Genomic DNA, 13234 nt, shown 5'->3' with positions numbered 1-13234 from the left:
GACAGCTACACAATCTCAAAACAAAATGGACATGGCAACAATGGCGGCTCCTCACCAGCCAAGGTACAGCCTCGAAGACCCAGGTTCCGGCTTCGAACCTCGAAACAACGCCCGCGACGCTCGAGAAGCAGCACGAGCTGCTCGAAACGGTCAGAGTCCCCGATACAGACGCACCCAATCTCCCGACCAACTCGTCGACGATTATCGCTTCCAGAGTGAGGAGGGCTCCGAGATGCGCTCTCCCACTTCTGACGTGGCATTGCAGGACGCCATGCTCGCACAAGCACAGCAGCAACAACAGGTGAGCCTCTCTCTTCTCTCTTCCCCCTACGCCGCTAGAGAAAAAAGAGTCCTAGCTGGGAAACAATTCCGGGCAACATCTTTATTCCGCTTTTTTCCCTTCTGTTCCCCTGGAAAGTAAAAGTAAAAATAAAATTAACTTTGCTCACTAATAGCGTGTCGTTCCGGTTGGTCAGGTCCCGCGAAACGCAGGGCAACGAAGACAGCCTCCTCCAGGTCAACAAGTCAACCCCAACATCAACATCAACGGTCGACCTCCTCAAGCACAAGGTCAAGGTCAACCCATGCCTGCTACATACAACGGTCCTGGTTCAATGGAAGGTCAACAACCCAACGGCCCTAGAGGCGAGGCTGGTCGCTACAGACGTCAATCGCGTCGAACCTCCGACTCTGGTCAATCCCACGGTGAATCCCCTACCCGACCGGGCCCCAACACCCAGCAGAGCCGCATGTCTCAACCCATGGGCCCTGAACACCAACATCAGCACCAGCACCAGCACCAGCATCGCGGCATTTCACCAGACCGATTGGGTGTCCCCGGCCACGACATTAGTCGTCTCCAAAGCCCCAGCATCCAAAAGAGCGTCCTCCAACCACTCGAGAAGAAGATCCACGAGTATGATCACCTCATGCACGAAGCCCAAACCGAAATGGCCCAGCTCGACGAGGAGCTTCGCGCCCTCCAAGAACGACGTCGCGCCGCCGAAGATCGCTTCATTGAAGCCAAGACAAAGCACGACGAGTACGAGCGTCAGCACGAGGACGTCGGTCGCGCTCTGAGAGGGGAACTAGTCAAGGAAGCTCCCCCAGCCCCCATGGCAACCGCCCCCGCAGTTCGCCAGCCCCCTCCAATGCAGCGCATGGACAGCCTCGACAGCTTCGACCAGCGACCCATGAGCCAGCAGAGTTCATTCCACCAGAAGCCCAAGAAGAGCGGCATGCTGCGAATGAGCTTGTTCAACAAGAGCAACTGACGCCGCAAAAAGAGTTAAAGGTTATGAATTTATGCGATAATGATTTGAACACGGGGCGGAGAGGGGAAAATATGAATGGGACGGCCTTTTTTGTGCGTTACTTCTAATCAGTCATTTAATTTTCTGGACTTTTGTGTTGCTGTTCTATCCATCAAGTCCATGTACAAGGGCTCTTTTACTTCAAGTTACATTACAATCTTCCTAATACGCTTTGGATGTACATAGATTGATGAGGCTTTTTCGACAACGTTGCAACAGGACAGCCTGTGTCAATCCACGGTCGGAAAGAGTATGATGAGGCAGTCATGGAAGCAAGAAAAAATAATTATTATTACAACAGTTTTACAATCCATTGTTCCCTTGGTTCAATTGAAGACGACCTGTGTTGGTCAAGTTGGCGCGACATGTGAGTAACCACCAAGGGTCAATTACGTCAATGAAGCTAGATCGAGAGATCAACACACAATGTATTGGCCTTCCTCCAATTACTCATACGTCTCGGAGTCAAGCTCGGGGCCATTAAGAATATGGTTCACATCTTCTTAGGCCACCAGTAGTTGATCCCAAGCCATGTTTTGTGCTCGAGGGGTGTTACCCTGTATCAACTTGTCTCCCAGCCATGGAGTTGTATCTCGGTAACACGAGACGGGACCATCATGTGATATCATGTCGCTACAGGAGTGCCGCGATTTGTTCGGTTATCAATTTCTGAATCCTGCCGTACTGTTCTCGTTCCGAGTACTCACGCAACATTGGTGTTTTAAATACTAAGCGAAACCACTGTTTCTTGATTGCGCTACTGTAACGACGATCGCCTGTCCAACACTTTCTATCTAATAAATACATGAGTAGGAAGTTGTTTGCCATCCTCAGAAAATCTCTTTGGAATGACGTTGAGAATGCCATCCACGTCTCTGGGCTCATAGTCCAACATTGATGAACCGAGGATGAGTACATCAAGTCCATAATTCTCTTTAACCCAATGGGCAAACATGTCCATCCCTGCAATAGCACCGCCTGAAGTCCAGATATTTCCATCAACAATCCATTTCTTCTCATCAGTCCAATTGACGTTGGGAAACATTGGCTTCAAAAAGGGAATGGCGCCGTGGTTGACGGTAGCATTCTTGCCATCGAGAACACCCGCCGCTGCAGCGACCGCGGCTCCGGTGCAGGTAGTGAAAAGCAACTTCCCAGCTGCCACATGTTGTCGAATAAAGTCCGCAAACTTGGGGTGCAGTTCAAATTTGGAGGGATCAGGTCCGCCCAGGAGAAGGATGTCCAGTTCGGGGCATTCTTCCACGGTGGTGGAGGGCTTGATGGCCAAGGCGCCGTAGGTGAGCGTGACAGGGTCACGCGTGACACCAATGTGGTGGAAGACGAAATCTTGAGCGCGAGAAATTACTTCTTCTTCGACTTTCATGAAGGAAGAACAGAGTTGCATAGCGCTCTTGCTGCACGAGTTGATGACGTCCATGGGACCGACAACATCGACTGCTTGGAAGTCATAGATAAGAATACCGAATTGAAGAGGAGCCATGATGAGTTGTTTGTATTGTTTCGTTGAGCTGGAAGGGATGAAGATGGGAGTTTGTGTTGACGAGACTGGATTACTGGAACTTATATAGTTATCATGCTACACGGTAACACGTCAAAATTGGAATTTTGAAACGCGACATACACATTTAGACACCGAAAATCATATAACACCCGAGCCGATTCGGAATTTAGGCTATCGTCCAACTTAATAGTGGATCTACAACCAGGAAGAATGTCCACTAAATATACTGTACTGTGTCTCAAATCCCTGTCCTTCCCGTGTCATGTACAAGAAAAAGCAACAATTCCATGGCTGTTCGGATCATACAATGCCGGGTCCTGAATTCATCCGTCGTCTTTGAGAAACGTTGGTCATTGTGTGCCAAGCCCAAGCGTTGAGATCAACAGTGTACAAGTGAGAATTGTTTCTACCAACGGTTACTTACAAAAGGTCGTAGCTGAGTTAGCTAAAGTCGGGAGAAACTTCTGGCCGAAGACCCGAGTACATATGGGAATTGAGAATTCGCAAAAGGGCTCATGACATCAAGGTTGCACTTCTCTCACATGCTACACGTGTTAACCATCAACATAAATCTATGATCATGAGTGAGCTCCATATCGTACCACTCTAATCATTTCTTCTATCCTTTGGTACGGCATTGGTAGGATGCGGCGAGACCGAGGAGCATCTTGTGGAGTCAAGGTTTGATAGCAACAGCTTGCCAATTACTACAGAGGCGGCTTTCTTTGACCTATGAAACCATGTAGCCTGGTAATCTTATTCCTGGGATACCCGTGAGGTCTGAGTGATTTTGTGTCATTTAGTCCATTCATCAACCTGAATCGCTGTAAGCCGAGACCAATGACTTGATGACTACGGGCCGAGCAAGAGATTTGAATGGCCCAAGATACACAGAGAGGAGTAATCATACGATATAATCCCGATTTTAGAGGAGCTTGAAGCTTGATAGACGAAAGCCTGTCAAGGTGCTTCGTTGATCGCCGCTGAAAGTTAATTATCCCCTCACTTGAGACAGTCCTGTTCATGTTGCACATTTATAAATATAGCTCTTTTCAGACGATCGTGGTCCTTCTGCTCTTCTTCAACCAGCTTCTTACAACTTTGTCACCAGGTTACAACATGGTCTCCTTCAAGCTTCTCATGGCCACCATGGCCACTTTGTCTTTCAGCCTCGCTGAAGCCCATGGCAAACACAAAAAGTACGATTGCTCCGACACGTGCGCGGAAGAGATGAGGGCGATTGATGGCTACGAGGAGGACTGCTACCACTATCTCTCCATGATCGAGTCTGGGTAAGTTTACCATCCATAGTCCCATACTTTGTTATTTCTACTAACACATTGTCCTTCCACAGGTCTGCTCAATACCTCAGCACGATCCCTAAGCAGTACAAGTATATCTGCCGTGGCATTGTTGACTTTGTGAATGCATGCTACTGCCTTGCCCCTGACAAGCCTACTTCTTGCACCTGTGAGGAATGCGAGCCTACCACCACCACCGACACTGTTTTTATCAAGAAGACTACTACCACCACGACTACTGAACCTGCCGAGACTGAGACCACCACAACCACTGAGCCAACTACGACTACTGAGCCTACAACAACTACTGAGACGGACACTACTACAACTACCGAAACTGATTTTGAACCTACAACAACCACTGAAACTACGACAACTACCGAACCTACTACAACGACTGAGACTACTACTGAACCTACAACAACGACTGAGACGGACTCTACTACAACCACAACCACTGAGACTACTACTGAACCCACAACAACTACCGAGACGGACTCTACTACAACCACAACTACAACTACAACTACAGAGACTGACTCCACTACAACAACTACCACAACTACTACTACAGACGCAACCTGCCCAACCGGTCTCGCAACATGCGACACTGGCTTTAAATGCAGCCTTAAAACTATAACGCCCTGCGACGGCAGCCAAACATGCATGTGTTATGGTACCACGGAGGGTGACACTATCTGCAAACCTGATTTCGACTGCGACGGGCTCCAGCAATGTTCCGCTTCGACTGATTGCCCGAAGGGCCAGAGCTGTGTCTCCGAATCGTGCTGTAGCGCTTCTGTTTGCGTTACACCTGCCACTAATCAAGAGTGCCAGGGTAGCAGTGAACAGAGCAAACTCAAGGCCCGGGCACCAGCTGGCCGACGTGTCAAGGGGAAAACTGCCATTTATTAAGGGGCTTGACTGATGTTTTCTTCCTAGATGGAGTCGATACTGCTGTTAGAGACTCCTGCTTCAAGGACGGGAATTGCATCTGTGAAAAAAGACCATAATATTTTAGTCATCTTAATTGATCTATTGGGTTGAAACTGGCTCTGATAGTGAAGATGACACTTGGGAAAACTCGTGAACAAACGCGTCTGTCTTGCCATCTCCTTGTGTTAGTGTATGCATACAACATGAGCAACAACGTTGGTCAAGTGAACCTTTATTGACAAAACAGGCCAGTAGGAGAGATAATTGCCTGCTAAGTCTTAGGGTATAAAATTAAGTAGTCTAAGAACTATAGTCTAAGGATCATAAAGTGACCTACTAATTTCATCTCTTATGCTTCCAGCGGTCAATAGTTCTAATACCCTGAGGACAAGGTCCGAGACTTACTCCTCTAGTTTACATATTGAAGAAGCATAAGATAGCCCACAAGACACCTTTTTGTTTGAATAGACTGGGCGGAATATCTATCATTGGCCGCGACAGAAAAGTGTAACAGGCATTGGCTTTGCTAGTTTTTTATTTCAATCTTGGTATATAATTCATGGTATACATTGCTATCGGATTATGACCCTTTCGGCTGTGACTAATGTTTGACTAGGATTAGATTGTATGTGTATTTCTCAGAGAATTGCCGTAGCCAAAGAACCACACGCAGTTGATTACAAAATGCCTGAATCACGCTCCACAGAAGTAATGTAGAAGACCCCTCCGGCCTTGATAATTCACACTTAAACTTTAAATACGACTCTTTTGACCTCTTAAGATGTAATGTAGTGGCCTCGGTAGTGAAACTGAGCGTACTTGAAGCCACCCAAACCTGGTATCGTGTCAAGTGCTCAGGGGTTAGTGGAAAGATGGCAAGAAGTGTAGCATCTTAAACTGAACAGCGTATGACGGTACCCTACGCCGTTGGACTGGGTATCATTTTCGAGAGTTTACCAAAACTGCGGATATCTGTATATCGAGGTTGCGCCCGTCTTTACTGACGCCAAATGATCGCCATGTACCATCTGCTAGTCTCTGAATGTTAAAAGCAAAAAGGATTAAGATCCTAGTGGCAATTTAGACCTATATATCTCAACACTGAAGGTTGTCCAGGCTGGGAATGATGGATTTACCGTCCGGACAATGCCTTTCCTCTCCAAACATACCAAACGCTCTTTGCAAGCAGATCTCTTCGAGTAGATACTCGGTTTTGATAGAGCAAGATATCGATATCGGCATCTGTTCAGGTGTAAGCATGAAGAATTCTTACTGATTCAGGAACAATGTCTTGGTGATTGCTGCTGATATTGTACCAAGGCTTCGAAACTCACAAAGGAGTACGAAAAGCAAGGCGGTGACTATGAGAATAAAGCTGGATCCAAGAACGAGCCTAAGAAAGGCGAGCCGCAACACAAGAGCGAAGGAAGGAAGAATCGAGAGATTGAAGAGAAATGAAATGTACCTACTTTCTTGTACCGGGCAGGGCAATAAAGTGGAGGTTGTTATGATAATTAAAGTGAAAATCGTCACCCGGCTGAAATGCAGTGCGTTTCTTATTCCAGACTTATTTTTATCTAGACTAAGTTACTATACTGCCGTATACCCCTGGAGCCTATATACCTTCTATATAGAAAAGGCCTAGTTTTAAATAACTTTTTAAAGCTAATATAGCTATATATATTAATTTAAGGGTATAAAGTAATATATATTATTATTATATTAAACTAAAACTAAGAAGTAAAGTTATTAGTCTTATATTAATATAAAGTTATTTAATTTATTTTTAATAATTAGTATTTAAGAATAAATAATTAAAGTTTTAATTATATTTTAATTTATTTTTTACTTTATACTTTATAGAGCCTAAGTCTTCTTAAGGTTTTTCTTATAAATTTAAAACTAAAGGATTTATATAAATTAAAAACTTAATATATTAAACTTAAATATCTCTTAATAATTAACTTTCCTAATAAAGCTATAACTAATATAACTTAAACTTTATAATAAAAAGGCAATAAAAGAAGCTTTTATATATATAATAGCCTTTATTAAAATTATTAATAGTATAATTATATAAGAATTAAAATAATTATATAATATAATAAGAGGTCTAGTTATATAACTTAGTTTAATTAACTATAGTATTAGGTTTTACTTTAGTATTTTAATTTTATATTAAATTCTTAACTATATATATAAATTTCTTTCTTTATAGACTTTAACTTAAATAGAGTTTCCTATTACTTAGAATACTTATACTTATCTTTAATAGTTTAAATAAGTACCCTTAGTTTTATTAACTATAGCTTATATTAACCTATTATATTATAGAATATAATCTTTCTTATTATAAGAATATTCTCTTTTTTAATTTTATAATATAATATATAAAGCTATTACCTTTCTTATTAAATCTACTATAGGTTTTTCTAAAGGATAAGAATACTAGGGAATTATAAGACCTTATAGCTAAATATAGTTAATACTATATTATTTTTAATTAAAGGTCTTTAGCCTATAGAGATATATTTTAATTTTATTATTATAAGATTATATAAATCTTAGAATAAGGCTAGGCTAATATATAATACTTTAATAATCTTATTATATATATAGTAAAATTGCCTTATATATTGCCTAGCTATAAGGCTATAATTATAAGGTTAAATAATATAATAATATAGTATTAATATTATAATTATAATCTAGGTTAACTTAATATATTAAATAAATAGTTAAAGGTAAAATAATTTACTTTTTTATTATTATTTTTACTTTTTTTTACTAATAATTTTATTATATAAAGAAAAAGAAAGTATTTACTATTATCTTATTATTTTATATAGCTTTATTTTAATATAGAGTTTTATTAAAAGCTTATTTAAAAGTATAGCCTTATAGCCTTATAATATTATTAAATTATTAGATATTTACTATTTAAGCTATCTTATTTCTTTATAAAATAATTAAAAGTCTTAAAGATATAAATATATATAATAGCTTCTTTCTCCTATAACCTATTAAATACCTTTAAACCTAGTAATTAATTAATCCTTAGTCTATCTATAGTTATATTATATAGCTAACTAATCTATAGGACTTATATAGTATTATACCTCTTATTCCTAGAAGAAAAAGCCTCTATAATAATATTTATAATTATTTTAATAGCTATTTCTTTAATAAAAAAGATATTATTAATATTATCCTACTTAATAATAATAATAAAGGCTTAAAGTAGCTAAAATATAAGGCTAAATACCTCTAAGAAATCTAATATAATAGTAATAATTATAGCCTTATTAAATTAATTGCCTTTAGCTATAAGCTCTTTTTACTCTTTATAATAAATTTCTAGACTTATAAGCTAGGCTAGATAATAATAAGGCTTAAGCAGAAGCTTAAATGCTTAAGGCATCTTAAAAAGAGGCTTATAAAAAGTCTTAATATTTATAATAATAAGGCTATTTTCCTTAAGAAAGTTAAATCTAATTATAAGTATAAAGACTAATATTAATACTTTAGGTTATAAATAGCCTAGGCTAATAAGGTCTTTAATAATCTTATTAAGTTAATTAAAAATAAGATTATAAAGGATATTACTAAGATAGCTAAAGTAATAAAGGTATTTATATTAAAGGCTTTATAAAGAAAGCTATATATAGGGTTAATAGGGTTAATAAGGCTAATTAAAGGTTAATAGGGGATTATATTAAGGATAAAGAAAGTTAAAATATAGGCTAACCTAGAGGTAAAAGCTAACTCTATAGAAATTAATATAATTATATAATATATTGCCTTAAAATTCTATTATTAAACTTATATTAAGATATTAAAATTTTAAACTGTATTTTAAACTAAGGATTATATTTTAGTTATTATAAAATAAATATAAAAGTAAATAATTTAAAAATAGAAAAGTAAGAACGTGGGGTATATATAACCTAGTTATAATAATACCGTAAACTAAGAAACAAATATAAATAGTAGACACTATACTGGCTCCCGTACATTTCTTAATAAAGTCTGCTCATTATCCTCCAGCGACGTTGCCATCCAGAGCAGAAGCCCAAATTCATCAGCATTCTGACACCACTCACTAAGGCTGTCTTCAACTTCTTTGGGTGATCTTTCCTTAGTACCAAAGAGGTCACTACCATTTCTCACTAGGAGTAAGCTACCCAAAGTGAGCTGAGACGATCTAGCTGTCTGCTTGTGACATTGGTAAAGCTTCGACCATGACGAATTGCCGATAGAGTCCCAGAGATCCTTTCCGCAAGGAAGAGGAACACAAAGTGCAGCAGGACATTCCCCGTTGGACGCATTTCTCCCGCCCGTGACTAGCGTCAGGTCAATTATGTAAAGCAGAGCGCCGATCCTTGTTCGTTTATGAGCTAAAGAATTCATTGCCGGCAACGGTCACTGACCTTCTCAAACTTTCAATCTGGACCCAGTCTCCTCTAGAAATGCATAAACTTTCGGTCTCATATGTCACTGACATCTCAGTGAATAAGTCTCGGGAAAATTTCTTTGTTCTTCATTATCAGTATTGCTTTCAAGGGGACTTTTAGGGTTCACACACATCACATGTTGATACAATGATGGAAACATCATCTGAGACCCTTGTACTCTGGTCGCTTGCTTCCAAGAGGGCGTAAATTATCAAAGCTTGAAGACCATACAGCTTCTCGTGGCGAGGGAGGTTTTCGTGCTGCTCACATCGTTTAGTTCTGTCCAGGATAGTGAACCGACATCAAACTAACGCAAGTCATGAGTCTCGTCACCTCACTCTGTATCTGCCTCCAAATAAAGTCGGCACTTCCCGGCGTTTGAGAAATGAACAATTGTGCAAGGCTTGCACAGATTGCGAGGACCTCAGGTAGGCAAACGTGTTGTGCATTTGGAGGGCACTGACCCTCTGAACTTAGTACGCAAGTCGGAATGATAAAGGGGGGTAACTTGAGGCTTTTTGCGAGCATCTTGGGATATTGAGTCAGCTGACCGAAGAGGATGTTTGCGGTCAAAGAGTCCTGCGCGTTACTTCTTGTCCTCATGCATAAAACCTTACTAGCCGCATGATGTGGAGTTTCTGTGATATCTCTCATTAGTTATTACTGCAATTGGTAGATAGATAGATGGTGCGTATTAACTCACGGCTCCCAGCACTCCACACAGAACCTGGCTGTGCCTCAGATGAGTCAAAAATGGATGTAATTGAGGAGTCAACCTGTGGCGTAGAAGCCAGATATGAGCTGTCAGTGCCAAAAACTTGGGTATCGGCTGGGGTGTCCGATATAGCTATCGCCGCAGGTTCAAGGCGACGGTAGGCACTCGTCGTCCTCGCTGACATTGCTTCAGACACGTAGCGACACTCGACCTGTCGGGAAGCGCATCTGGAGCAAGGTTGGCCTAGTGAGCATCGGGTCTTGGCAAGCCGACAGGGCGTACACGATTTAACACGAGACGACTTCAACGCCATATTGTTTGTTTAGGAAATTTCATTTAATTTCTGGTTTTCTGCTGACTTGACAAGAGCGAATATTAATATGGGTGGTAAGATTGAGCGGAACTCCGGACCAATTAGAAGCTTGCGGAGCTGCAGACGGAGTTACGGGCCAATAGCATTACTGTATCATTAAGTTGCGGAACGGAGACAACATGTAGATGATGCAACTTGGTTGAGGTAGATGTAATACGAGAATTTGAAGTATATAAACATACATATTTCCAACTACCAAGTCTTATAAATCAATCACCAAGACCTTACATCCCAGCACAGCCTACATATCTCAAGTTTCCCATCTCTTCTTAACATTATTCTGTAATACAAATCTCCATACCCGCCCCCAATTATGTCGACAAACTATATCAATGATTCTCCTCGCTTTGACGGTCAAACTGTTTTAGTCACCGGAACCACCAATGGACTTGGTCGCTCTACCAGCTTCGAGCTCGTTAAACGGGGCGTTGAAACCCTCATTATGGGTGTCCGTAACGTATCGCAGGGAGAAGCCCTGAAAACAGAATTACTAGCTCTGGCATCTCAAGTAACAGTTTATGTTGTTGAACTGCAACTTGACGACTTCAGTAGTGTCGTGGCTTTTAGCAATCATGTCGAGTCTCTCACGAGCGGGCTCGATGTCGTTGTCTTGAACGCAGGAGTCGGGGGCTATGACTTCAAATTCTCCAAATCAGGCCATGAAAATATCATGCAGGTCAATGTCTACTCCAACACACTATTGGCGCTGAATCTCCTACCTCTATTGGAGCAGACAGCTAAGGAAAAGTCCCGACCTTCCCGTTTGACGTGGGTGGGCAGTTTCGTACAAATGGATCATGGTCTCACAAAGAAGCCTCTTGCACCCGGAGTCTCGGTCATGAGCCAACTGGACGAAGTTGACAGGTTCGATAAAACCAGATACCAAGATTCCAAGCTGATGACCACCTTGGTCTTGGAGCGCCTTGCGAAACAGGTCAACAAGGACTTGGTTATTTTGAATGAGGTGTCTCCTGGTCCGGCTTTGACCAACTTCGGCGCCACATATCCAGCATACTTTCGCATCGCTCTCTGGATCGCTGGGCATTTTATTAACAAGGACAAACAGATCGCCAATGGGGTTAACAAATATCTCCACGCGATGGCTATTGTTGGGCAAGAGTCCCATGGGCAATATATCAGCGACTACAAGCTCACATCGTAAGTGGTTCGTATCAAGATTGACAAGGTGGCTAGCTGACATTTTGGTAGTAGGGCGCCTTTCACCACGTCTGTAGAAGGCCAAAGGGTGGGAGATACTCTGTTCACGGAGTTAATAGAGAAATGCTATGAGACTAATAAATCTCTCAAGCCTTTCTAGGTAGTCACTCTAGTCTCAGGATGAGGATAAAAGAAACATAATAGAATTTATTTTCAGTAATTAATCTTCAATTATTAGCCATACAGGACATCGTGTAGCTCAAGGGCTATGATCAGAAACTGTACATGCAGGCATTTAGCGAGCAGTAATGCCGCCCCTCCTATACCAAGCCCCTGTGCACTCATCTTTGTGCAGCAGCGATCTAGGTTAACATAGAGAGGGTCCTATTTCTAGCCAGGGCCAAGGTAATAGCAATAAGATAATTTTACTTATAATATTAGTCTGCCTACTAAGACGTCTCAATATTAGCTATACCTGAGGCGGTCATGGTATTGAATTGTTTCTTATAATAACTTTCCGAGTAAATAATGGATGTTTAATGTTTCCTCCACCGATATCTTTTATTGAAACCCAGCCGCGATCTCAATTAAAGTCTACTTACTCCAGTTTGCTACCAAGATGCCAATTCCAAATGGAATGTCAGTCAGATCCATATTCAAGCTTTATTAGCGCCGTGGTTTACGGTAATTCATCAAGCAAACATTAGATTACAGACATGATTAAATTACTTCTTTTTTTCATCCGTGGAACAGAATACTTCATCTGTCCTGGATTTCCAAATTCATTCAGAATCTGAGACATCACTAAAACTTTACGTATCCGATGCCGATCACAAATGTCTGATACCATTCCAGCTGTTCTGTGCCCTCAGCCAGCGCAGTATACATCCTACCGTGACCTTCTCCGCTTTGCCAACTCCTAGAGTCATGATCACTGGGGGAGGAGCCACATTGGCACAGTTTCCAGTTAGGATAAAAGTTAGCTTGCTCAATAAAGGAAGCTCCTGCCAGCCTTTTACAGCTTCTTGAGCTGCAGTATAAGCGCCAAAGATATTAACACCTGCTGCCTTCTTAAAAAAAAGTCTAGTAGAACTTCAAAAGCATCCTTAGGGTTATTATTTATACCAGCATAGGCCTTTAGATATTAGTCCACTGATACCCGTTTTAGTGGAGGATAACATGCCGTTATATATTACTACATTGGGCTAACCCAATACACTTCTGACCTTTTCAAAAGCCCGCAATACTGCATCAGTATCACCGCCATCCAAGGGTATGTATAGTCGAGTTTTCTGGACCCTGGGTTCTGGAGGCAAGCGCAACTTTGTATCCTTTGGCTTTGAAAGCTTTAGCGACACTGGCTCCAACCCTGGAACCAGCGCCAAGGATGAAAGCCACGCGGGAGGTCATATTGAGGGCTTAGATCTTGAACATATCTATCTATCCGTATTGATAATGGATT

The 13234-nt window shown here is 41.2% G+C and overlaps 4 protein-coding genes across 4 annotated transcripts; 3 read left to right on the top strand and 1 right to left on the bottom strand.

Annotated features, from left to right (window-relative positions):
- Nucleotides 1-25: 25 nt before the first annotated feature.
- Nucleotides 26-1274, top strand: FSST1_008778 (uncharacterized protein; the record flags this gene model as incomplete). The annotated part of the gene is made up of 2 exons (XM_083225692.1): nt 26-301; nt 456-1274. The coding sequence occupies 2 exons, from the start codon at nt 26-28 to the stop codon at nt 1272-1274; spliced, it is 1095 nt and encodes a 364-aa protein (XP_083084739.1).
- An 829-nt stretch (nt 1275-2103) lies between these two features.
- Nucleotides 2104-2814, bottom strand: FSST1_008777 (class I glutamine amidotransferase-like protein; the record flags this gene model as incomplete). Its single annotated transcript, XM_083225691.1, has 1 exon — nt 2104-2814. One exon carries the CDS (start codon nt 2812-2814, stop codon nt 2104-2106), a length of 711 nt encoding a protein of 236 aa, XP_083084738.1.
- A 1140-nt stretch (nt 2815-3954) lies between these two features.
- Nucleotides 3955-5051, top strand: FSST1_008776 (uncharacterized protein; the record flags this gene model as incomplete). The annotated part of the gene is made up of 2 exons (XM_083225690.1): nt 3955-4127; nt 4190-5051. 2 exons carry the CDS (start codon nt 3955-3957, stop codon nt 5049-5051), a joined length of 1035 nt encoding a protein of 344 aa, XP_083084737.1.
- Nucleotides 5052-10927: 5876 nt separating this feature from the next.
- Nucleotides 10928-11776, top strand: FSST1_008775 (uncharacterized protein; the record flags this gene model as incomplete). The annotated part of the gene is made up of 1 exon (XM_083225688.1): nt 10928-11776. The coding sequence occupies one exon, from the start codon at nt 10928-10930 to the stop codon at nt 11774-11776; it is 849 nt and encodes a 282-aa protein (XP_083084736.1).
- Nucleotides 11777-13234: the final 1458 nt, after the last annotated feature.

This window comes from Fusarium sambucinum, chromosome II (assembly GCF_050947815.1).
Source record: "Fusarium sambucinum isolate potato_lamoka chromosome II, whole genome shotgun sequence".
NCBI classification, from domain to species: Eukaryota; Fungi; Ascomycota; class Sordariomycetes; order Hypocreales; family Nectriaceae; genus Fusarium; species Fusarium sambucinum.
Note: the sequence above shows the minus strand (reverse complement) of the source record. Positions and strands in the feature narration are given on the sequence as shown.